The sequence below is a fragment of the Chelonia mydas genome, chromosome 8, assembly GCF_015237465.2.
Source record: "Chelonia mydas isolate rCheMyd1 chromosome 8, rCheMyd1.pri.v2, whole genome shotgun sequence".
In the NCBI taxonomy this organism is placed as follows: Eukaryota; Metazoa; Chordata; order Testudines; family Cheloniidae; genus Chelonia; species Chelonia mydas.
The window spans coordinates 104,402,015-104,427,177 of NC_057854.1; the positions used below are offsets into that span (position 1 = coordinate 104,402,015).

General features: G+C 67.3%; 1 protein-coding gene across 3 annotated transcripts in view; it reads left to right on the top strand.

The window, feature by feature from the left end:
• Positions 1-25,163, top strand: part of SLC6A9 (solute carrier family 6 member 9) — a 59,487-nt gene that overhangs the window by 15,777 nt on the left and 18,547 nt on the right. For all 3 annotated transcript variants that reach the window (XM_037906864.2, XM_037906862.2, XM_037906863.2), the window contains exons 3-4: positions 20,003-20,159; positions 24,955-25,086. In XM_037906864.2, coding sequence (XP_037762792.1) covers positions 20,003-20,159; positions 24,955-25,086 — 289 coding nt within the window. The remainder of the gene's footprint in view (positions 1-20,002; positions 20,160-24,954; positions 25,087-25,163) is intronic.

Consider the following 25,163-nt stretch of genomic DNA (forward strand, 5'->3'; position numbering starts at 1 on the left):
TGTCCTTGCGCGTGACAGCCCAGCGCTGGCCCATGCCCACACACGTGTGCTGTGACGTGTGGTCGTGTGGCCTCCTCCACCCACTCCCCGGACCCCAGATGGTCTCCAGAAAGCCCAGCCCCCCTCCACGGTCTGTCATTCACGCCTCGCTGGGCACCTTGGACGTGTTCTCCCGAAAGGGAGCTTGGCTGGCTCCCGCCTGCCCGGGAACAGCTGGGGTGCTCCGAGCTAAGTGGGGGGCACATCAGCGCCAGCACGCCGGGCGGCCGGGGCAGGGACGTCTCATGGGGAAGAGAGGGACCCAGGCGCGAGCCCCCTGTGGGGCAGGCTGGGCTGGGCTGGACCATGCCAGGGCGCTGGCAGGACCGCACCACGGCTGGGGCAGCTGGGTGAAGGGCGGGAGGGGAGACGGCCCCGGCCCCCCGCATGAGCCCAGGGTGCCCGGGTGGTAGGGGAGCGCCGGCTTCCCACACCGCCGAGGGGAGCCCTCCTGAGAGCCAGATGGCCGGGCTGATGCGCGGTGACCTCGACAGGCATTGCCATGGAGACAAGTGTGGGTCGCAAATGGGGCCTGACGATGTCAGAAGAGACTGAACAGCCGGTGCTGGGCTCCTGTTCCCCACAGAGCCCCCGGGGCGGGGGAGCAGCTGGGGGCCGCAGCTCGCTAGGGAAGCCATCGCCCAACCGTGCGGGGTGGTACCGGCCTCGGCAGGCCCAGCTCTCCACGGGGCAGCCGCGGAGCCAGGCCCTGCAGACCCACCAGGCTGCCCGCAGGCACCAGGGGGTGAGGGGCGAGAGCCTAGAGAGACGCTCCGAGCCCCCAGTGTGTGTGCGGGGGAGCAATGCCCGGGTGCGTCCTCGGCAAGACGTCCGAGCCCATCTGCCCTGGGCACCGGGCAGCTCCTCTCTGGGCAGTGCCGGAGCCTCCCTTCCCCCCAGGCCTTCCCGCACGCCCGCGGCCCCCAGCCCTGGGACCCATCGGCTGCACTGCCCCCCGGGCGGGGCTGGCTGAGTGCGTAGGCCTCAGGCCGGTGGCCCCAGTAAGTCCTCAGTGTCCTTTGGGCACCAGTGGCTGGCACATCCTGGGCCCGGCCTGCCCAGATCTCCTTCCTCACCCGGCGCCCAGCGCCAGCCCTCTCGCTCCCTGTGTGCCAAGATCAGGACCCTCAGGCTGCCCTTTCTGCAGCCCCCCACCCCCTCTGACCTGCTCATCCTGCCCCTACCCCCACCTCCAGCCCCTTTCGTCTCCTCCCTCTGCCCTTGCTGCACGGGCCCCCAGCCGCCCCCGCCCTGGCCGGGGGCAGAGTTTGGCTCAGTCCCGTTAATAACAGGTCTCGTCTAGCTCTGAGTCACCGACGATTAGTGGCACTTACACCACGGGGCACGTGAAGTCACCGGTACAGGTCGGGTCACGCTCCTCCTTTAATCACCCTCAGTTTCTGTTTTAACTTCATTATTCGCCATGTTTAGCAGTGGCCACTTACAGCTCAACAAGAGCATAGAAACCAGCCCGACCCGAGCACCGTCCTGCCCTGAGCCCGGCTCCGGGGCCTAGAGACACACACACGCGCTGCCCGCCCCACGCCAGTCCCTCGCTAACGCCTGCCCCTCCCCATCTGCCTCAGCACGTCCCCTCCCGCGTTACCTGCCCAGGTCCTCCTTCCCTGCCCTGGGCTTGTCCCAGCCCGTGCCGCGCTGCACCCGAGGCCACTGGCGCCGATCCGCACCTGGGCCCGTCCAGACCCGTGTTTGTGGGGCACGTCTCTCATTTTATAGGCTAGTAAAACTGAAACGGCCCCAGGTGGAGCCGTGCTGGGAGGCGCAGGAGCCGCCTTCCCCCTAGGCAGCCCATGTGGGGGAATCTGGCCCGGATGCACAGAGCACCTGGCATCACCACTCACCCCCCAGACGGGAGAAATCTGGGTGCCCCCAAGTGTCACCAGACGGGAGAAATCTGGGTGCCCCCAAGTGTCACCTCTACGACGTATCCAGCTTTGGGGGGACAGCACGCCCCACTCTCTGCCCCGGCCCTGGTGCCCACCCGCAGGGGGAGGAGACGTTAAAGGAACTGACCAGCCAGCTGGGCTGAGCCATGGTGCAGCCCTGGGCCCCCTCGGCGCTGGCTCCCTGTGTGGCACTGGGTGCAGGCTGCCCGCTCTTGCAGGGGGCTGGAGGCTAAGTCGCCCCTGTCCCGGTCTCTCTCCAGCTAGCCTGCTTTGCCCTACGGTCCGACCAGCTGCTCCTCTCCCCGGGGCCTGGGAAGGGGCACTCCGGCTCTGCGCTGGTGGATGCCAATGTAAGCGCCCAGGCCGATGGGCACACGGCAGCTGCTCCCTCCCCAGGGAGGCTGGGTCCCAGAGGGGCAGGCGTGGAACCAGCTTTCTGGGCTAATGAGCCACGTCTTCATTAATGCAGTGAGGAGCTGCTCGCACCCTGGGGGCTCAGAGGTGGTCACGCTGAATGCTAGGCCCGGCATTCCACTGAGCCATGCCGCCTCCCGCCACGCCATCCTCCCGCCGCCCCATCCTCCTGCCACGCCTCCTCCTGCCACGCCTCCCCCACCACGCCTCCCCCGTCACGCCTCCTCCTGCCACACCTCCTCCTGCCACGCCTCCCCCACCACGCCTCCCCCCGCCACGCCTCCCCCGCCACGCCTCCTCCTGCCACGCCTCCTCCTGCCATGCCTCCCCCGCCACGCCTCCCCCGCCACGCCTCCTCCTGCCACACCTCCTCCTGCCACGCCTCCCCCACCACGCCTCCCCCCGCCACGCCTCCCCCGCCACGCCTCTCCCCGCCACGCCTCCTCCTGCCACGCCTCCTCCTGCCATGCCTCCCCCGCCACGCCTCCCCCGTCACGCCTCTCCCCGCCACGCCTCCTCCTGCCACACCTCCTCCTGCCACACCTCCCCCCGCCACGCCTCCCCCCACCACCCCATCCTCTCGCCACACCTCCTCCCAGGCACTGGCACTACTGGGACACGGAGCTGGAGGAGCCTCAGGGCTGAGCCCACCTGGCAGTCCCTGTGTGCCCAGGAGCCCAGAGTCCCTCCACCCTGGGGGGCGTCACACCCCACGGCCCCACAGGCTAAGGGGGGCTTGGTCCCCAAATCACCTGGTGTGCATACATGCCCAGTGCGTGTGCCCATGTATGTCAGAGGGTGTCACGGACTCATTCTAGCTGCTCGCCCCCCCCCATGTAGTTGGCAGCTCCCCCCCGCCGGTCTGCACCACACCTGCAGGCCCAGCGCCAGCCGTCACCCTGGGGTGTGCTCCTGCCCCTGCCCCCAGCTCCGGCCCCCAGCGGCGCTGCCAGGCAGGATGCCCCAGAACAGGTGGGCCAAGGCCAGGGCAGGCGAGGGCAGGGGATTTAAATAGCAGCAAGAATCTGTGCACATGGTGTGCAGGCAGCCGGGGGAGGCGTGCTGGGGTCTGTGGATGAGCTGGCTGGGCCAGGACACGGACATGGGCCCCCGGGCCAGGGGCTGCCGCATGGAGCCAGGCCAGGGTGACCTGAGCAGCGCCTAGGGGCCTTGGCAGTGCCTTGGGGACAGGCTGGGCCAGAAGGCCCCATGCAAGAGGGCCGGCAGGAGGGGAGGAGCGGGCTGGGGGCAGGGCGGTTGGAGGCTCGGGGCAGGCGACACTAGCCCAGTGCCTGCAGCCCTGGCGCCGATCTCTGATGTCTTGGTCTAAGCTAATTCTCCATTCCCTGCTGTCGCCCTCGCCTGCCTGTGGCGGGGAGTTCCCCAGGCCGATGCCGTGCGGCAGGGAGAAGGGGGAATCGTGGTGCGGGGAGCTGGGTGGAGATGGGGCAGACGGGAGCAGTGACCCCATAGTGAGTCCGAGGCTCTCTCCTTGCTTTGGGATCCTCACGGCACCGACCGAGCCCCCTTCCCCTGGCCGGCGGGGGGCGGGGCAGGCACCGGAGGGGCAAAGCAAGGCGGATGCTCCGCAGGGCTCTGAGCGAGGGGTGGCCGGCAGGGATGGGATGAGCCCTGGGACTGTACCCGGCAGGGTGGGGCCCAGAACCCCAGGCAGGGCCAGGCCCTGAGTACTGGGGCAGGCAGGTCTCCAGCAAGGTCTCAGCCTGCCCTTCTCTGCTGGGGTCCCTGGATCCCTGTGGCAGGGTGTGGGGGCACTGGTAAGGTCCATCTCTCTGGGGGGAGAGGGAGCTGGACGCCGGCTTGGAGACAGGGTCACCCCCATGCTGGCTCCTCTCACGGGCACAGGTGGGATGGCCAGCAGCCCCCAGTGCCCTGCACTGCGCTGCCCCCAGGTAGATGCTATGGGCTGGGGGGGGGGGGGGGAGAAGGAGCTCTGCCAGTGCAGCAGGGAGGGGCTGCCAGCAGCTGGGTCCCACTAATGAGGCTTCATTAAGGCCAAACTGCGCTGGCTGCCCAGCCGGGAGGGGGGGCACCCCCAGCTGGCAGCTCTGGTCTCAGGGGGGCGGTTTGTCAGGTGCTGCCCCACTGGCAGAGCAGTGCCCTGGAGCAGAACCCCGCGGGGTGGGGCAGGTCTCTGGGGCTTGTCAGGGGGCAGAAGCGTCTCTGGCCCGTGCAGGTTGAATCCCTCCTGGAGCCCAGCTCCCCCGGTGCCGTCCTGCGGGAGCCCAACGGGCTGCCGGGCCCCTGCGCCGCTCACCCCGATTTAGCAAAGGGCCCCCAAACGCTGAGGCAAGAGCTGTCAGCAGGGGTCACCCCTGGGCTGTGAGTCCCTCGGGGCTACGCCACGATCCTGGGGGGCTGGGAGAGAAAGGGCGAATCAAGCTCGCCCTGCCCCCAGCTGGGGCCCCTCACTCCCGACCTGCAGCTCCCCGCTGCCCTAGACCTGCCCCCCAGCTCTGCCAGGGCCCCTCACTCCCAACCCGCAGCCCCCCGCTGCCCTAGACCTGCCCCCCAGCTCTGCTGGGCCCCCTCAATCCTGCCCCACAGATCCCCTACTAAGCCAGCCCTGGGCTCCCCCCCTCCCACAGCTCTGCCTGTGCCCCTCAATCCTGACCCCCAAGGAGCCTCTCTGTCCCTGTCCCTAAGTCTGTCACCAGCAAGGACCAGTAAATCCTCTTCCCCAGGGGGTAGGGGAAATGGGGAAACTGAGGCATGGTGTGGTGCGTTGCATGGGTTTGGTGGCGTCGCTCTTCGGGAGTCCTCTCGGCCAGGTGACTTGGCCCAAGGCCACTGACAGGCTGGAGTCACTGGTGATAGGAGTGGTGGGGCCTGATCCTGATCTCAGCCTGCGGGCGTGCCAGAGAGCAGGATCGGGCCCCCGGGGGGGGCAAGGAGCTGTTCTGGCTCCCCAGTGCTGCGTGGGGTCTGGTGGGGCAGGGTCACATCAAGCCCCATAGCCTGCACCCGCCTGGCGCTCGGAGCCTGTGAGTGACGCTCCAGGCCCCCCCATCTCCCAGTCCCTGGGGTGCAGCCCCCCATTGGGTGCTGGCCTCGCTGCCTGCTCTTGGCTCAGGGGCTGGAGCCCTGTCCTGAGCTCGGGCCGCTACCCCGGCGACCCTCACGGCCCTGGCCAGTGAGCGGCTGCTTCGGGGAGCGGGCTGCGCGGTTGTGCCATGGCCCTGAGCCAGGGGCTCGTGCCCGCGGGATCTGGGGGCGGGCGGGGGAGCCCTGGGCACTGCCAGCCCCCTTGCTGGGGGGCGAGCTGTTCTGCTAGCGAGAGAGCGGAGCCGGGTGGGGGACAGCGCCGCACCAGAGGAGCTGAGCCGAAAGTAATGCCAAGTCCCCAAGCGAGCGAGGAGCACGCAGGGGAGGGGCCGGGGCCGCTGGCCACGCTGAGCCCAGGGGTGTGAATGAGGTTGCAGAAGAATAGCAGCTCCAAGGGTCTCCCCCAGGATGGCGGGTGCCGGCGGCCAGGCCTGTCCCTGCCCCACTGGGCTGGATGTGCCGGGGGTGTCTCAGGGGACAGGGGTGCAGAATGACATGTCCCTCCCGGCTGGCTTCATAGGGACACCAGCCCTCCCCAAGCCGAGAGCCACCCCCCTGTGCCCAGCTGGGGCCGGCTCTGGGCCATGCGGGCCCCTGGGCTGGCCAGGACGAGCTGCCTTCCCCGGCTTCTCTCACCCACCTCTCTGGGACCAGGGCACCAACTAGATCCCAGCACGGCTGCGTGGGGCAGGGCAGCCATGTGAACGGCCCCCTCCCCTGTCACACCCGGCCCTTGTCACACCCAGCCCCCGTCACACCCAGCCCCCTCCCCCATCACACCCAGCCCCCCATCACACCCAGCTTTGTCCGGGCTTTGTGGAACTGGTGGGGCTGGGGCTGTGGGCATGGGGGGTGCATGGGGGGTCATTGTGTTGTGGGGCCCCTCAGCTCATGCAGGATTTCAGCTCTGGTTTGTGGACACAGTGCCTGCGTGGGACCATGGCAGGGACATCTGTGCCCAGTCTGGTGTGCCCTCACTGTGCCATTAACCCTGGAGCCTAGTGACAGCACCAGCCTAGTGACAGCACCTGTGGGCGAGGCGTGATGTTGTGGGTGAAGTTCAGGTGAGCCCACCCCCGTCGTTACCTGCGGGCAGGGCTCGCATCCCCTTATTCAAAGCCAGGGTGTTTGCACCCCCCACCCCCTGACGGTCCCAGACGAGTGAGAGGAGACCCAATCGGGAGCAGGTCCCGCTGCGCTAGGCGCTGTACAGACTCCCGCTGCCCCGGGGAGCTGCCAATCCAAGCATAAGATAAGAAACGACAGCTGGGTGCAGATGGGGGAGACAAGGAGACAGGCGATGCTGGGCAGCAGGAGAGGCAGGGTCTCAGCGCCAGTGGCCTACCCCGGCCGTGTCCACAGGCATGAAGGCAGAGGAGGGTTCTCAGGAGGGCTCGGGAGGAGGCCGAGAAGCTGGCGTGTCTGGGGAGCTGCTCCCTGCAGTGCGGGGCGGGGCGGGAGCACAGAGGGGCTGGTTTGAACATCTAACACGTGAGCGCAGGGGCTGGCGGGAGCTGACCCCTCAGACTGGCAGGTGCTGGGTAAGGCTGTGCAGACGGCTGAGCAGGTTCCCTTTGCTGCAGCAGAGAAGGGGCAGGCCGCAGGGGGCTGCAGAGAGAAGGGATGTGGGCAAAGGGCCGGGCGAGGAGCGGGAGCCTTGCAGCAGGGCTCTGAAGGGAGCTGAGTGGGGCAGGGCTGCGTTTGTCCTGCCCGCAGTAACAGGACCAAGGGGAGCTGGGAGACCAGCCTGGCTGAGGGTTTGAACCAGCAGCAAAGGCCGCATCTTCCAGGTGTCCTGCAGAGAGAATCAGGGAGATTCAGGCCCAGCCTGGCCCGGAGGAGGCCAGGGTGGGTCTGAGTCGCTGGTGCCCAGGTTATAGGCTGGAGAGCTGGACGTGGGGGGGAGGGCTGGGCGTGTGGAGGCGCTCTTCGCTTGAGGGTGTAATTAAGTTGGTGCCCCCTGGTGCCCAGCGTGTCTGACCCGGCCAAGCTGCTGCAGTCCCCTAGTCCTGCGGTGCCATCCTGTGCCCACCGGGACAGAGCAGCCCTGACCCGTTCCGTGGCAGATAAGGGCTTTAAACAGGTGCTGCCCTGCCCGGGGACCAAGCTCCTTGCCTTTGCCTGCCATTGGCTGCAGCGACTCGGTCCCACTCTGTGCCTCAGTTTCCCTTCAGCAGAGCAGACGGAGACAGGCCTTGAAGGCAGCGGCTGGCCCCAGGTCGCACTATCCAGGAGCAAGGGGTGGAAACACCGGCAGGAGCAGAGCCTCCAGCTGGGGATTTTGGGGGATGTGACGAAGTGGGACTGTTCTTAATGTTTCCTCTGAATAGTGTGGGGGTGCCTCAGTTTCCCCTGTGCAGTTCTTAAGTATCTAGGTGGTGGGGTAAGGGTGTATGATCCTTGCAGAGCCCTAGAGGGCAGGTGTGTGCAGGGGTCTGGACACTGAGAATGGCCGACACCCTGTCCTGGGCCCTTCCCCCCTGCAAGTTGAGAGCTAAAGGGTTGGAGAACAAAGGAATCCGGTGACCTCCTGGCCCAGGAAAGGGACAAAGCCCCGAGGAGGAGAGGAGCGGCTGGAGAGAGTTTCAGTTTGGGGCTGGCAGGAGAGATGGAGTGAATGGCAGACGTGGTTGTCTGGCTCACTGCCCCCCAAGATGGACCCGGCTGAGGGGTCCTGTTCTCTGCACCTACAAGTTCTGTTTTAGACCATGTTCCTGTCGTCTAATAAACCTTCTGTGTTACTGGCTGGCTGAGAGTCCCGTCTGACTGCGGAGTTGGGGGGCAGGACCCTCTGGCTTCCCCAGGAGCCCCGCCTGGGTGGACTCGCTGTGGGAAGCGCACGGAGGGGCAGAGGAGGCTGAATGCTCCGAGGTCAGAGCCAGGAAGGTGGAAGCTGGGTGAGCTGTGTGCCCTGCAGACAGGCTGCTCCCAGAGAGGAGAATTCCCCAGAGTCCTGTCTGGCTTCATGGGGAGCAGTTCCAGAGCATCGCCCGGGGACTCCGTGACAGGGAGGAAGGGGAATGACCTGCTTGAAAGTCTGTGGCTCTGTCACCTGGGCCCTCACTCCCTCCTGGCCCCAGCGCAGTGGGCTCCTGCGCTCTCCCATCACTGAGCTGCAGCCAGCTCTGGGCTGGAACGCAGCAACCCTTTAACAGCCGTGTATCTGCTTAGGAAGTTAAAGCCAATCCAAGGGGAGCAGTAGGGCTGGGGTGTCTGGGCAGGGTGCTCCCCATGTGAATGGCCTCAGCTTCTCGCTGGGGACGTGGGGAGGATGGAAGCCCAGGGCCCCGAAGGGCAAGCTGAGCTTCCCCCAAACTGGCCGGGCGGTTGGGACATGGCGCAATCTGGCTGCAGGGTCTTTGCATCTCCGGGGCTGGCAGAGCCATGTCTTGGTGGAGTCAGCGCATCCAAACTGGGGTTTGCATCGGTTCAGATATCTCCGTGTAGACAGGCCCTTGTGTGGGGAGCCCAGGGCTGGGATAGCAGGGGCTGCGGGTCAGGAGTGAGGGGCACACAGATGAGCTGGGGGAGGGGAGTTACACACACAGAGTTGCACACAGATGCACAGTTACACACACACAGAGTTACACACAGATGCAGAGTTACACACACAGTTACACACACACACATTTGCTGTGTTCATCTGCCCCTCTCGGGCGGCCTGTGACACAGACAGTTGCGCCCGCTGCTGGGGTGGAGCCCAGCCTGCTCCCAGTCTGCAGCAGGGGATCCGTGGCCGGGTTCGCGTGGCACCAGGGTGGCGGGCGGAAGGGGCCCAGTGCCGGCCCGGGCCCCGAGCTGCCGTAGGAGGTGCAGGCTGGCAGGAGCCGTCCCCTGCAGCCAACCCCGGAGCGCCCCTGTCCCCGCGCAGCTAGAGGAGAGCAGGAGCAGATGGGCCCGGGGCAGGCAGTGCCCCCCACCGGCGGGCTCCAGGAGCTGCCAAGGGAGGAGGACACGTGGGCCGAACAGCGCCCCGCCCCGTGGCTGGACTGTCAGCCCAGCACCCCCTCCCCGGAGCCTGCGCTGCAGTGGGGCTCCCTGTCCCGGGGCAGGGTTGGGACCCAGAGGGTGGCAGGCTGGTCCAGGAAGGCCCCCTTGGTGCAGCGTCCCCTCCCCCAAGCCACGCTGGGGGGTGTCCCCGGGGAGGGGCTGCTGGGGGAAGGGCTGGGAACTGGCTATTTAGAAACATTTAATTAGCATCTGGTTATACCTCACTGTGCCCCCCCAGCTCTCTGCCTGTGACCCCACAGCCCTCCCCACGGGAACCAGCTGTGAGGTTGGCGCCAGAGGCTGATGATGTCGGGGGGGGCGTTCTCGGTGCCCAGGGCGCCCTGGCCCGGCTGCTGCCCCCAGCGAGGCTCACAGCCGGGCCCCGGCACAGAGAGGGGGCAGCTGGTCCAGAGCCTGGGCTGGGGACCCGCTCCTCCCCCTGCACCGCCGGGGGTGACTCCCGACTGAGGCATGGTTGTGACCCGGGGCAGTCTGGCCTAGTGACCCTGCGGGGGCTGGGGTCAGGTCAGGGATCAGTCTGGCCCCGGAAACGCTTGTGACCCCAGATGCTGGGAGGTGGGACAGCGCCTGGAGCTCCCTGCAGGGAGTCGGACCCTCGGCGAATTCCCCCGTCTGCCCAGACCCCAGGCCGGGAGATGGGGCGCACGGCCAGGCCGGGCTGCCTAGGGCAGGCTGCTGTGGCAGGATCCGAACCAGGCAGGCTGAGTGCTGATGCCTGCCCGGCCCGGGGCCAGACCAGGGCTGTGTGTGCTCCAGCCCACCCTCCCCCATCTGTGGGGCCATCCCCGGCGGAGAATTCTCGCCCGCGTGTCTCGCTGCGGGGGTCTCGCCATGCTAACAGGTCACCAGGTTTGTGGTGGGGAAGGAATTTCCCCCGAGTCAGACTGGCAGAGACCGCGGGGGCGTTTCGCCTTCCCCTGCAGCACGGGGCACAGGGCACTCGCTGGTCTGAAGGAGGGTACGTGGCAGGTGCTCTGTACTGTGACGCCTACCCCATGACTCGAGGGCGTCAGCAACTCAGCCAGAGGTCGGGGTCTGTTACAGGAAGGGGGGTGAGGGGCTGGGCCATGTGCGGGTCAGACCAGATCACGATGGCCCCTTCTGCCCTTTGAGACTCTGAGCTGGGGACTGTGACGGGCCTGGGAGCGCGTTGGGGCGTGATGCCCGCCTGGCCGCCCTCACGTGCTGCTCACTGGGCCAGCCTGGGGGGAGGGGTGTTTGGCGAAGGCAGGGGAAGGAGCCAGGACGCCTGGGTTCTCGCCTAGCCCATGCGTGATGTCGGGCAAGTCCCTTCCCGCCGGGGCCCGCGGGAGTGAGCGCCTGGCCCTGGCCCACCCCACCGGCGTCGGTGTGAAGGGTGAGGCTCCGGCACCAGGGAGGGCAAAGGGCTGGGGTAAGCTGGCTCCTGTGTGTGTGTGTACCTGCAGCAGTGCAGGGGTGTGCGTGTAAGCGTGTGTGTGTGTGCGCACCCAGTGCCGTCAGCCGGACTCAGTCCACGGGGCCTGGCTGAGAGCGAGGCCCCCTGTGCGTCGGGGCTCAGAGCAGAGCCACCTTCGAGCCGGGCTGGTGCCAGGGCCCACGGGGGGCCGTGGCTCTGGTTACGCTGGTTGCTGGGCTCCCAGTGGGGACTGTGTTGGGCTGCGTTTGCTCCAGGGCTGAGATGACCGGGGCAGTGGGCGCGTGTGTCCTTGCAGGCTGCGGGGTGAGGCAGGCGGGGGCCTGTCCATGGCTGGCTGTGGGAGCGACGCGGACCGAGCTGGGGAGGCAGCCGCCGGGGGGCCGGGGGCGTGCGGGATCCAAGTAGTGTGGGGCACGGGGCAGTGGGTGCCGACAGCTCGGGCCTGCGCCGGGATGGGCTGCCGTGCTCCCTGGCGCGCAGGGCAGCGGGGTGCCCCGTCCAACAGGCCTGGCCGCGCACTGGGACTGCCCGCGGCTGGGCTCACGGCAGGGGTTGGCGCATCTCTCCCGGGGCAGGGCTCTTCCCGGGGGCCCGGGCAGGGGGCCCAGGTGCCTGTCCCAAGCCAAGGCAGGTCCAAGGTGGGGTGAGGGCCATAGGCACAGCCCTGGCGTCCCGCCGCATCTCATTGGCTGGGCATGACTGTGGCACCATCACGCCCCGTGAGGTCGTGGGGTGAGCAGGACTTGGGCTCTGGGCCCCTCCCCCGGGAGCAGAGCTTGAGGGCCCTGTCTGCCAGGGCAGGGGGGCAGATAGGGCCTCGTGGCAGGGGCCGGGGCGCTGGGTCTGGCCCGACAGGCTGCTTTGCCCCCTTGCCCCCCTTAGTGCTGCAAGGGGCTGCCCATGGAGCCAGGGCCCCCCATGCCAGGCACCAGGCACTCCCCTGGCACGGCTGCCCCCAGGGTCATCGCCTGGGTCTGAACCTGACTCCTCGTGGCTTCACCTGCGGGGGCGGGCGCCCAGCCCCTCGCGAGGGCAGCGCCCAGCCCCTGGCCCAGGGATGCTGCTGCTGATTAGGCTGAACATCAGCCAGCCTCGTTAGCGGTTCTTCCACTGCTCTGCAAGTCAATCAGGCAATTAGCCTGCGCACGTGGGCTGCACAGCCCCCCCCCCATTCCCCCCGTGCGTCCTCCCCCGGCAAAGGGGTCAGGGCCAGCACACCCCATCTCGCAGAGAGGCTGGCAGCACCCAGGGAGACCTGCTCGCCGCACGTGCCAGCCCCCGGCTCCCTGCCTGTGGGGGGCAAGAGGAGCCCGGGCAGGCCCGGAGGGCAGAGGTAAAGGCCTGCAGGATGGAAGAGGACTGCGGGGGCTGCAGGAGATGTGGGCAGCTGTTCCCCCAGCCGGGTGCTGCAGAGACGAGCCGGGCGCTGCAGAGACGAGCCGGGTGCTGCTCTCAGCCCACAGCTCCATGCTGAAATCCCTGCGCAATTGTGCACCTCGTGCCCCCCACGCAGGCTGGGCAGCCAGGCATGTAAGCCCGCAAATGGGGCATGCAGCTGTGTCTCGAGCTTGCCGGGATGGGGGTTGGAGTCACTTCCTGCCCGCCTAGGCCAGGCTCCCACACAGCCCCCGTTGCACCCGCCATGGGTCAGCATCGAAGGCTCTGGGAGTGGCAGGGCGAGGCATGGGCTGGCAGCCTCCTGCAGTGTGTGGGGCTGGAGAGCCGCCCTGGGCCCTCGTGCGCAGCAGGGAGGGCCCAGCGCCCCACTCCAGATCTGCTGGGCTCTGAGTGCCCCATGTGGCATGTGGCAGGGCAGGGACTGGGGGCCCATCGGGAATGGGGCAGGCTGGGAGAAGAGAGCCCCGACGCGCCCCCTCCCATCCCCTGTGAGCTGGGGGACCCCCATTCACAGCCCTGGGGCCAGGATCCCCACTGGCTCAGTGGGGCTGTGGCTTCTCTCTGAGGGTAGGACATCCTGCCCGTCCCCCTGCCCAGGCTGGGGCTCGGCTGGGGGGCAGCGGTGGTGGGCTGGGCGGCTCTCAGCAGATGCTGGCTTGGCCGAGCTGTGCCGGATGAGTGGCTGCAGCCGCCCGGCTGCTCCGGGTGCTAATGGAATAACACGGTCCAGCGCCCCTCGCGCCTGAGGCAGATCCGAAGCCACGGCTGCATTGGCAGGGCGCTCGCAGCAGCTGTTAGCGATCGGAGGCCACACGTGGTGCGGGGCGAACGGCCGGCATCTCCTCAGCTCCCAGTGCAGGGCTGAGAGCTCGCCCGGTGCCCCCACCCCACGCCCCCGGGGCAAGGAGACACAGATCCCCTAAAGCCCTGGGGTGCCGTCTCCCTGCCCAGCCGGGCATCGGGGTGCTGGCCCGGGGTCACTGCCAGGCCCAGCCTGGGAGCTCACCAGGTGGGAGCTGTGGCAGGAGGGGGGCCCCTCCCCGTACCTGGCTGGGCTCCGTGGCGGTGGCTGGGCTGGGGGCCGCTCAGAGCGGGCGCTGCTCCGCAGGGGCAAGGCCAGGGGCAGGCGGGGGGCAGGAGACAGGCGCGGTGGTGCTGTGTCTCTGGAGGGGGAGCCTGTATGCAGGACACAGGGGCGCAGCCAGTGAGCAGAGGGGGTTCACCGGAGCTGGGGGCTCCACTCCCAACAACCCTGGGGAGGGCAGGGGCTCTCTCGCGCCCGTGAAGGCGAATCAGTTCGGCCTGGGCCAGGGCACACGAGGCAAAACTGAAGCAGGCCCAGCCATGGTGAGTGAGGGCACCGGGGGGCTGGGTTCCCGGGGGGCCCTTGTGCAAGGTGCCAGCCTGGCCAAGGGCAAGGTCACAGTGCATGCTGTGTGCCCCTCGCTCACAGGGTGCTGGGCCCCCCAGGCTGCCGCCAGCCGCAGCCGCTCCTTTGTTGGGCCCTGGTGTGAGGCTGCATTGTGAGCCCAACACAGCGCCGACATCAGCCGCCCCGCAGCAGGAGGGGGCCTTAGGCCCGGGACAAAGCGCCATTCTTGCCCCCAGAGAATGAGCTCATTCTGGGATGTGCTGGAAGTGCCCACCTGGCATCGGGCACCCAGCTCCCACCCTGCCACTGAGCTCTCGGTGCCATGGGGCAGGGCCCAGGGCCCCTGCTGGGGGGTGCAAAGCTGGGCACAGGCGTAACTGAGAGCAGCCCCGGGCCCCGTAATCTCCGCTGTGCATTCTCTGGGCAGGGGTGCCAGGGACTTCTCTCACAGCAGGGGGTGGGGCTTGCAGGGGGGCCTAGAGCTCCCCCAAGGATTTTGTCACCCCCCAGGAGCCGGTCTGGTCTCCCCTCTGGTGGTGCCTGGGGTGACCTAGAACCCAGGTGCCCCTCCCAATTCCCCCCCTCTCCCAGCAGGGTGGGCTGGTTGCCCGCACAACCTTGCTACTGCCCCCCGTCTCGTCAGGACATCTGCAGCCCTGTCCCCGTGGGCTCCGAGCATCGGGGTGCAGGGCTCACCAGGCACGCTTCCCCTTGGCCCATCCAGCCCCTTGTCCCAGCACCGGCAGTGCCCAGCACCGTGTGTGGATGGGGGAGCTGGAACCCCGCAGCAGCAGATGGGGGACGATCCCCCACCCAGGGCCCACCCTGACCCTCATGGTCAGAGGTCGGCTTCGGGACCCTGCCCTGGAGAGGGGGTCCGCCCCTCCCTGTGCTCTGCGCGAGCGTGAACTGTGATGACTCTGGGCCGTCTGTCACCCCGACACACACCTCATCCCTCTCTGAGTCGAGGCTGTGACCTCGACGACTCCCTGTGGCAGCCAGTTCCGCAGGCTAACACAGGCTGTATGGCAGCGCCTCTCAGCCTGCCCAGACTGCGACCCCTGGCAGGGAGCTGGCCTGTCTTGCGGACCCCACGTTTCACCTCCTTTAGAAGTGACTTGCTCCCAAATCAGCCCTGGACACACACTGTCCCAGCGCCCTGGTGCTGAGCCATCTGCCTTCCTCCATCTGAGCCTGCACCTATCGAGTGACCAGAGAGATTGACGTGTTCTCCGACTGGTTTTGAATGTTATAATTCTACCAATGTGATCTATGCCATCATGTGCCAGCAATGCCCCTCTGCTGTGTACATTGGTCAAACTGGACAGTCTCTACGTAAAATTCACCAAGGGAAGGTCATGCCTGACTAATCTAATCGCCTTTTATGATGAGATTACTGGTTCTGTGGATGAAGGGAAAGCAGTGGATGTATTGTTTCTTGACTTTAGCAAAGCTTTTGACACGGTCTCCCACAGCATTCTTGCCAGCAAGTTAAAGAAGTATGGGCTGGATGAATGCACTATAAGGTGGGTAGAAAGCTGGCTAGATTGTCGGGCTCAACGGGTAGTGATCAATGGCTCCATGTCTAGTTGGCAGCCGGTGTCAAGTGGAGTGCCCCAGGGGTCGGTCCTGGGGCCCGTTTTGTTCAATATCTTCATAAATGATCTGGAGGATGGTGTGGATTGCACTCTCAGCAAATTTGCGGATGATACTAAACTGGGAGGAGTGGTAGATACGCTGGAGGGGAGGGATAGGATACAGAAGGACCTAGACAAATTGGAGGATTGGGCCAAAAGAAATCTAATGAGGTTCAATAAGGATAAGTGCAGGGTCCTGCACTTAGGATGGAAGAATCCAATGCACCGCTACAGACTAGGGACCGAATGGCTAGGCAGCAGTTCTGCAGAAAAGGACCTAGGGGTGACAGTAGACGAGAAGCTGGATATGAGTCAGCAGTGTGCCCTTGTTGCCAAGAAGGCCAATGGCATTTTGGGATGTATAAGTAGGGGCATAGCGAGCAGATCGAGGGACGTGATCGTTCCCCTCTATTCGACACTGGTGAGGCCTCATCTGGAGTACTGTGTCCAGTTTTGGGCCCCACACTACAAGAAGGATGTGGATAAATTGGAAAGAGTCCAGCGAAGGGCAACAAAAATGATTAGGGGTCTAGAGCACATGAGTTATGAGGAGAGGCTGAGGGAGCTGGGATTGTTTAGTCTGCAGAAGAGAAGAATGAGGGGGGATTTGATAGCTGCTTTCAGCTACCTGAAAGGGGGTTCCAAAGAGGATGGCTCTAGACTGTTCTCAATGGTAGCAGATGACAGAACGAGGAGTAATGGTCTCAAGTTGCAATGGGGGAGGTTTAGATTGGATATTAGGAAAAACTTTTTCACTAAGAGGGTGGTGAAACACTGGAATGCGTTACCTAGGGAGGTGGTAGAATCTCCTTCCTTAGAGGTTTTTAAGGTCAGGCTTGACAAAGCCCTGGCTGGGATGATTTAACTGGGACTTGGTCCTGCTTCGAGCAGGGGGTTGGACTAGATGACCTTCTGGGGTCCCTTCCAACCCTGATATTCTATGATTCTATGATTCTATGATTCTAAAAGAATAAATGGACACAAATCAGATGTCAAGAATTATAACATTCAAAAACCAGTCAGAGAACACTTCAATCTCTCTGGTCACGCGATTACAGACCTAAAAGTGGCAATTCTTCAACAACAAAACTTCAAAACCAGACTCCAACGAGAGACTGCTGAATTGGAATTAATTTGCAAACTGGACACCATTACATTAGGCTTGAATAAAGACTGGGAGTGGATGTGTCATTACAACAAAGTAAAACTATTTCCCCATGTTTATTCCCCATCCCCCCCGCCCCGCTGTTCCTCAAACTTTCTTGTCAACTGCTGGAAATGGCCCACCTTGATTATCATGAAAAAAGGTCCCCCCCCCACCCCCCCCTCCCGCCGCCCCTGCTCTCCTGCTGGTAATAGCTCACCTTACCTGATCACTCTCTTTACAGTGTGTATGGTCACACCCATTGTTTCATGTTCTCTGTGTATATAAATCTCCCCACTGTATTTTCCACTGAATGCATCCGATGAAGTGAGCTGTAGCTCATGAAAGCTTATGTTCAAATACATTGGTTAGTCTCTAAGGTGCCACAAGTCCTCCTTTTCTTTTTGCGAATACAGACTAACACGGCTGCTACTCTGAAACCCCAGGAATGTCTCCCCATTGACCATCACCTTCCACTCCCACTGGGGGTCCGAGGGGCCTGGACCCAGGAAACTCCACACAGACATATAGGTTGGGGTCAGGAGTGGGAGCCTGTCCACCTCCCCACCCATCTGGCTGACGGAGTCTGTGGCCTTGGGACCCAGCAAGGGAGCTAGACACCGGGGCTTTTCTGCAGGGTCCCCCTGGTTCAAATCGCCAGCCTGCTCAAAGGCAGTGGGGTGGGAATCCACATCCCCCCCTTCCTTAACCAGGGGCAGCAATTCAGTCTCGAGGTTCCCTGCGGAACTGGCCCCCCGGGGTCTGTCCCCACTCACCCTTGGGAGGTCCCTTAGGCCTCTCCGCTCCCCCACCGCCAGTTCATGCTGCTGCTGCTTCTGCAGCTCTTTCTCGGGCTCTCGCTGTCTCCCACAGTCCTCTCGCTCTCTGGGACTCAGCTCCAATCCCGTCTGTCTCCGATCCCCCGATGGGGAACCCGATCGTGAAGACCCCCGTCTGGTTGTGGACAGGAGTCTTGGGGATGCCTGGCTCCCACTCCAGCTGCTCCCAGATCCTGCTATAGCCCCCTTTGGGGTCAGGAATCTGTCCCTTAGAGCGGTCATCCTCCTCCAGCTGCACGATGAACTGTGCTCTGGTGAACTTTCCCCTGTGCAACCCTCTCTTTCTGCACAGGGTTACAATGTCCTTCTTAAGGAGACAGTGACGGGCCATCACTCCGCTGTTCCCAAGTTGTTGTGGACTCACAGGCCTGTGTGCTCTCAGCTCCCCATGGTTTCCAGGGAGAACCCCTAGTGTGCCAGCCCTTCTCGAGGTCACCCCCTCTTTGCCAGGGTCGAGCTGCAGACTCCTCCGCCCCTGGGACCGCTCGCTGCAATCCCCCGGGGGACCCTGTTACTGCAAAAGTCCTCCTCTCTCCCAGGGCCAAGCCACAGGCTCCTCAGCCCCTGAGACTGCTCACTGCAGTCCCCAAGGGGACCCCATTACTGCACAGTCCTTCTCGCTGGTCACACACTCCCAGGGGTTAACCGCCCCCCGAAACCGCTCCTCTCTGAGCCTTCAGCAAGCCTGGTCCTCGTCAATCCCCCTTCGTTTTACTGCTCCCCAGTCACTTACTGCAGGAAGCACCACCCACGGGGTGCAGTAGATCCCACTTCTGCCACCAGTTGTGACGGAGTCCCCGGGCGATACTCTGGAACTGCTCCCTACGAAGCCAGGCAGGATTCTTCTTTCTCGGGGAGCAGACTGTCTCCAGGACAAGAAGCTCACACGGCTTCCACCTTCCTGGGTCTGACCTCGGAGCATTCAGCCTTCTCTGCCCCTCCGTGTGCTTCCCACAGCAAGTCCACTCTGGCGGCGTCCTGGGGAAGCCAGAGGGTCCTGCCCCCCAACTCCGCAGTCAGACGTGACTCTCAGCCAGCCAGTAAAACAGAAGGTTTATTAGACAACAGGAACACGGTCTAAAACAGAGCTTGTAGGTGCAGAGAACAGGACCCCTCAGCTGGGTCCATTCTGGGGGGCAGTGAGCCAGACAACCACATCTGCCCTTCACTCCATGTCTCCAGCCAGCCCCCAACTGAAACTCCCCTCAGCCCCTCCTCCTCTGGGCTTTGTCCCTTTCCCGGGCCAGGAGGGCACCTGATTCCTTTGTTCTCCAACCCTTTAGCTCTCACCTTGCAGGGGGGAAGGGCCCAGGCCATCAGTGGCCAGGAAACAGGGTGTCGGCCATTCTCTGTGTCCAGACCCCTGCCCACACCTGCCCTCTAGGGCTCTGCAACGATCATACACCCTTACCCCGCCACCTAGATACTTAAGAACTGCATAGGGGAAACTGAGGCACCCCCACACTATTCAGAAGAAACATTAAGAACAGTGCACTTCCCCCTGTGGGGCCCCGTGCACTTGCCCCTTAATGCCAGCCCCCTAAACCTGCCCTGTAACCCCCCTGGGGGTCACAACCCCAGCATGAGAAACACTGACCTAGATGAGTTGACATGCCCCCTGCAGGACCTCTGCGTGCCCCAGGGGTACCCCAGGTTGAGACCCACGGCCCTGCTGACCGGGCCGGAGAAGGGAGGTCGGGGCTCTTGTCTCCCAGCACGAGAAGACGGGGGAGACACTTTCCCATGGCGCAGTGGGTCTCAGCCAGGGATGCATGTACCCCGGGGGGCCCCGAGCTCTTCTGGGGGGAAGGGATTTGCCTGGGCCAATGAGAAGCACCAACCGAGTCAGTACAAGCTGCAGTTGCACAGTCAGGGAGCTGTGCCTAGTGCTGGGTGTGCTACACACTGACACACAAGGCCAGTGTTATATTCCAGCCCATTGATTTCTCCTGATTTGGTACCAGGAGAATGGAGGAAATGGTCCAGTACCAGCAGCTGGGGCATGTCTGTAGTTTCCTGTCTGAGTCTGGATCAAGTGGTTTTTAAGTGAGGTGTAACTTGGGGGGCGCCACACACCTCAGCCCCTGCAAGGGGTACAGGAGCCTGGCAAAGCTGAGAGCCCCTGCCCTAGATCCTGTTCCCTGAGCTGGGGTGGGAACCCAGGAGTCCTGGCCCCCAGCCCCCCAGTGCCAGCTTTCTGGCACTGCTGCTGTCCCCACCCTTGGGGGTGTCACTTTGCCACCCACCTGTGGATGTGGTGGGGGCTGGGGGGTCAATCCCCTCCCCCCGCGGCTCTAGGCTCACTGTGCCGGAGGCTCCGGCTGCCCAGCGCGGCCCCGCAGGCGGGCCGGGGGGCGGGGGGACCGTGGGAACAGAGGCGGCTTTGTGCTGCCTCGGCTCAGCCCTGCTTTGTATGAGTCGCAGACTCCAGCTTCCCTGCAGCAGGGGCGGGGGGCAGGGGGCACAGCTGGGGACCCACTGCCTCCTCCCCCTGCAGGGGCTGGAGTCCCCCTCCCCTGCCCCCTCTCTGCAGAGCCGGGGTCCCCCTCCTCCTCCCTACAGGGGCTGGGGTCCTCCCCCATCCCTGCAGGGCTGGGGGCCCCCGCATCCAGGGAGGAGGATTGGAGCAGCCACGGGGGCCGGGATAGGGGGGAAGCTGGCTGCGTAGCGCAGTATCTCCCCTCCCCCATTTTCTCCCATGGGGGGGCTGCTTCCAGCTGGGCAGGGCCCTGGGGGGCACCCCATTGCTAATGGCACCTGCCCCCTCTCTCCGCAGAACGGCGCCGTCCCTGGGGAGGTGACCAAGAGAGACGAGAACGTGAAACGGGGCAACTGGACCAACCAGATTGAGTTTGTGCTGACGAGCGTGGGCTACGCCGTGGGGCTGGGCAACGTGTGGCGCTTCCCCTACCTCTGCTACCGCAATGGGGGAGGTGCGTGCCCCAGTGCGGCCTGGCAGCAGGAGTGGGTGGGGTCAGCAGGGGGGCGCTGGGCTGCGGGGAGGAGGGTGGGGTCAGCAGGGGGCGCTGGGCTGCGGGGGTCAGCAGGGGGCACTGGGCTGCGGGGAGCAGGCGGGGGTCAGCAGGGGGGCGCTGGGCTGCGAGGGGCGCTGGGCTACAGGGAGCAGGCGGGGTCAGCAGGGGGCGCTGGGCTGTGGGAGGCGGGCGGGGTCAGCAGGGGGGCGCTGGGCTGCGGGGAGCAGGGTGGGGTCAGCAGGGGCCACTGGGCTGTGGGGGGTGCTGGGCTGCGGGAGGGGTCAGCAGGGGGGCGCTGGGCTGCAGGGAGCAGGGTGGGGTCAGCAGGGGGTGCTGGGCTGCGAGAGGTGCTGGGCTACAGGGAGCAGACGGGGTCAGCAGGGGGGCGCTGGGCTGCGGGGGGTGCTGGGCTATGGGGAGTGGGCGGGATCAGCAGGGGGGCGCTGGGCTGCGGGGAGCAGGCGGGGTCAGCAGGGGGGCGCTGGGCTGCGGGGGGTGCTGGGCTACAGGGTGTGGGCAGGGGCCACTGGGCTGTGGGGGGTGCTGGGCTGCAGGAGGGGTCAGCAGGGGGGCGCTGGGCTGCAGGGAGCAGGGTGGGGTCAGCAGGGGGCGCTGGGCAGCGAGGGGCGCTGGGCTACAGGGAGCAGACGGGGTCAGCAGGGGGCGCTGGGCTGTGGGAGGCGGGCGGGGTCAGCAGGGGGGCGCTGGGCTGCGGGGAGCAGGGTGGGGTCAGCAGGGGCCACTGGGCTGTGGGGGGTGCTGGGCTGCGGGAGGGGTCAGCAGGGGGGCACTGGGCTGCAGGGAGCAGGGTGGGGTCAGCAGGGGGTGCTGGGCTGCGAGGGGCGCTGGGCTACAGGGAGCAGACGGGGTCAGCAGGGGGGCGCTGGGCTGTGGGGGGTGCTGGGCTATGGGGAGTGGGCGGGATCAGCAGGGGGGCGCTGGGCTGCGGGGAGCAGGCGGGGTCAGCAGGGGGGCGCTGGGCTGCGGGGGGTGCTGGGCTACAGGGTGTGGGCAGGGGCCACTGGGCTGTGGGGGGTGCTGGGCTGCAGGAGGGGTCAGCAGGGGGGCGCTGGGCTGCAGGGAGCAGGGTGGGGTCAGCAGGGGGCGCTGGGCAGCGAGGGGCACTGGGCTACAGGGAGCAGACGGGGTCAGCAGGGGGGCGCTGGGCTGCGGGGTGTGGGCAGGGGTCAGCAGGGGGGTGCTGGACTACGGGGAGCGGGCGGGGTCAGCAGGGGGGCGCTGGGCTGCGGGGAGCAGGGTGGGGTCAGCAGGGGCCACTGGGCTGTCGGGGGTGCTGGGCTGCGGGAGGGGTCAGCAGGGGGGCGCTGGGCTGCGGGGAGCAGGGTGGGGTCAGCAGGGGGCGCTGGGCTGCGAGGGGTGCTGGGCTACAGGGAGCAGACGGGGTCAGCAGGGGGGCGCTGGGCTGCGGGGAGCAGGGTGGGGTCAGCAGGGGGCGCTGGGCAGCGAGGGGCGCTGGGCTACAGGGAGCAGACGGGGTCAGCAGGGGGGCGCTGGGCTGCGGGGTGTGGGCAGGGGTCAGCAGGGGGGCGCTGGGCTACGGGGAGCGGGCGGGGTCAGCAGGGGGGCGCTGGGCTGCGGGGAGCAGGGTGGGGTCAGCAGGGGCCACTGGGCTGTCGGGGGTGCTGGGCTGCGGGAGGGGTCAGCAGGGGGGCGCTGGGCTGCGGGGGGTGCTGGGCTGCGGGAGGGGTCAGCAGGGGGGCACTGGGCTGCAGGGAGCAGGGTGGGGTCAGCAGGGGGTGCTGGGCTGCGAGGGGCGCTGGGCTACAGGGAGCAGACGGGGTCAGCAGGGGGGCGCTGGGCTGCGGGGGGTGCTGGGCTATGGGGAGTGGGCGGGATCAGCAGGGGGGCGCTGGGCTGCGGGGAGCAGGCGGGGTCAGCAGGGGGGCGCTGGACTGCGGGGGGTGCTGGGCTACAGGGTGTGGGCAGGGGCCACTGGGCTGTGGGGGGTGCTGGGCTGCAGGAGGGGTCAGCAGGGGGGCGCTGGGCTGCAGGGAGCAGGGTGGGGTCAGCAGGGGGCGCTGGGCAGCGAGGGGCGCTGGGCTACAGGGAGCAGACGGGGTCAGCAGGGGGGCGCTGGGCTGCGGGGTGTGGGCAGGGGTCAGCAGGGGGGTGCTGGACTACGGGGAGCGGGCGGGGTCAGCAGGGGGGCGCTGGGCTGCGGGGAGCAGGGTGGGGTCAGCAGGGGGCGCTGGGCTGCGGGGGTGCTGGGCTGCGGGCGGGGTCAGCAGGGGGGCGCTGGGCTGCGGGGAGCAGGGTGGGGTCAGCAGGGGCCACTGGGCTGTCGGGGGTGCTGGGCTGCGGGCGGGGTCAGCAGGGGGGCGCTGGGCTGCGGGGAGCAGGGTGGGGTCAGCAGGGGGGCGCTGGGCTGCGGGGAGCAGGCGGGGTCAGCAGGGGGGCGCTGGGCTGCGGGGGGTGCTGGGCTACAGGGTGTGGGCAGGGGCCACTGGGCTGTGGGGGGTGCTGGGCTGCAGGAGGGGTCAGCAGGGGGGCGCTGGGCTGCGGGGAGCAGGGTGGGGTCAGCAGGGGGCGCTGGGCAGCGAGGGGCGCTGGGCTACAGGGAGCAGACGGGGTCAGCAGGGGGGCGCTGGGCTGCGGGGTGTGGGCAGGGGTCAGCAGGGGGGTGCTGGACTACGGGGAGCGGGCGGGGTCAGCAGGGGGGCGCTGGGCTACAGGGAGCAGACGGGGTCAGCAGGGGGGTGCTGGACTACGGGGAGCAGGCGGGGTCAGCAGGGGGCGCTGGGCTGTGGGAGGCGGGCGGGGTCAGCAGGGGGGCGCTGGGCTGCGGGGAGCAGGGTGGGGTCAGCAGGGGGGCGCTGGGCTGCGGGGAGCAGGGTGGGGTCAGCAGGGGCCACTGGGCTGTCGGGGGTGCTGGGCTGCGGGCGGGGTCAGCAGGGGGGCGCTGGGCTGCGGGGAGCAGGGTGGGGTCAGCAGGGGCCACTGGGCTGTCGGGGGTGCTGGGCTGCGGGCGGGGTCAGCAGGGGGGCGCTGGGCTGCAGGGAGCAGGGCGGGGTCAGCAGGGGGGTGCTGGACTACGGGGAGCGGGCGGGGTCAGCAGGGGGGCGCTGGGCTGCGGGGAGCAGGGTGGGGTCAGCAGGGGCCACTGGGCTGTCGGGGGTGCTGGGCTGCGGGAGGGGTCAGCAGGGGGGCGCTGGGCTGCGGGGAGCAGGGTGGGGTCAGCAGGGGGCGCTGGGCTGTCGGGGGTGCTGGGCTGCGGGAGGGGTCAGCAGGGGGGCGCTGGGCTGCGGGGAGCAGGGTGGGGTCAGCAGGGGGCGCTGGGCAGCGAGGGGCGCTGGGCTACAGGGAGCAGACGGGGTCAGCAGGGGGGTGCTGGACTACGGGGAGCGGGCGGGGTCAGCAGGGGGGCGCTGGGCTGCGGGGAGCAGGGTGGGGTCAGCAGGGGGCGCTGGGCTGCGGGGAGCAGGGTGGGGTCAGCAGGGGGCGCTGGGCTATGGGGAGCGGGCGGGGTCAGCAGGGGGGCGCTGGGCTGCAGGGAGCAGGGTGGGGTCAGCAGGGGGTGCTGGGCTGCGAGAGGTGCTGGGCTACAGGGAGCAGACGGGGTCAGCAGGGGGGCGCTGGGCTGCGGGGGGTGCTGGGCTATGGGGAGTGGGCGGGATCAGCAGGGGGGCACTGGGCTGCGGGGGGCGCTGGGCTGCGGGGAGCAGGCGGGGTCAGCAGGGGGGCGCTGGGCTGCGGGGGGTGCTGGGCTACAGGGTGTGGGCAGGGGCCACTGGGCTGTGGGGGGTGCTGGGCTGCAGGAGGGGTCAGCAGGGGGGCGCTGGGCTGCAGGGAGCAGGGTGGGGTCAGCAGGGGGCGCTGGGCAGTGAGGGGCGCTGGGCTACAGGGAGCAGACGGGGTCAGCAGGGGGGCGCTGGGCTGCGGGGTGTGGGCAGGGGTCAGCAGGGGGGTGCTGGACTACGGGGAGCGGGCGGGGTCAGCAGGGGGGCGCTGGGCTGCGGGGAGCAGGGTGGGGTCAGCAGGGGGGCGCTGGGCTGCGGGGAGCGGGCGGGGTCAGCAGGGGGGCGCTGGGCTGCGGGGAGCAGGGCGGGGTCAGCAGGGGGGCGCTGGGCTGTCGGGGGTGCTGGGCTGCGGGAGGGGTCAGCAGGGGGGCGCTGGACTACGGGGAGCGGGCGGGGTCAGCAGGGGGGCGCTGGGCTGCGGGGAGCAGGGTGGGGTCAGCAGGGGGGCGCTGGGCTGCGGGGAGCGGGCGGGGTCAGCAGGGGGGCGCTGGGCTGCGGGGAGCAGGGCGGGGTCAGCAGGGGGCGCTGGGCTGTCGGGGGTGCTGGGCTGCGGGAGGGGTCAGCAGGGGGCGCTGGGCTATGGGGAGCGGGCGGGGTCAGCAGGGGGACGCTGGGCCGTGGGAGGCAGGCGGGTCAGCAGGGGGGCGCTGGGCTGCGGGGAGCAGGGTGGGGTCAGCAGGGGGGTGCTGGACTACGGGGAGCGGGCGGGGTCAGCAGGGGGGTGCTGGGCTGCGGGGAGCAGGGTGGGGTCAGCAGGGGGCGCTGGGCTGTCGGGGGTGCTGGGCTGCGGGAGGGGTCAGCAGGGGGGCGCTGGGCTGCGGGGAGCAGGGTGGGGTCAGCAGGGGGCGCTGGGCCGTGGGAGGCAGGCGGGTCAGCAGGGGGGCTGGTATTGCAGGCCAGGGCTGGCTCTCAGGGCCAGAGGGCAACGGGCCCCAGCCCGCCCTGGCCCTGCCCCTGCCCCTGCCCCGCCCTCACCTCTCTGCGCCTCCCGCCAGGAGCCTTCATGTTCCCCTACTTCATCATGCTGGTTTTCTGCGGCATCCCCCTCTTCTTCATGGAGCTCTCCTTCGGCCAGTTCGCCAGCCAGGGCTGCCTGGGCGTCTGGAGGATCAGCCCCATGTTCAAAGGTGAGAGGGCGCTCACGCCTGCCCTGTGCACACTTACACCCGCCCAGCGCACACTCACGCCCAGACTCTGCATGCTC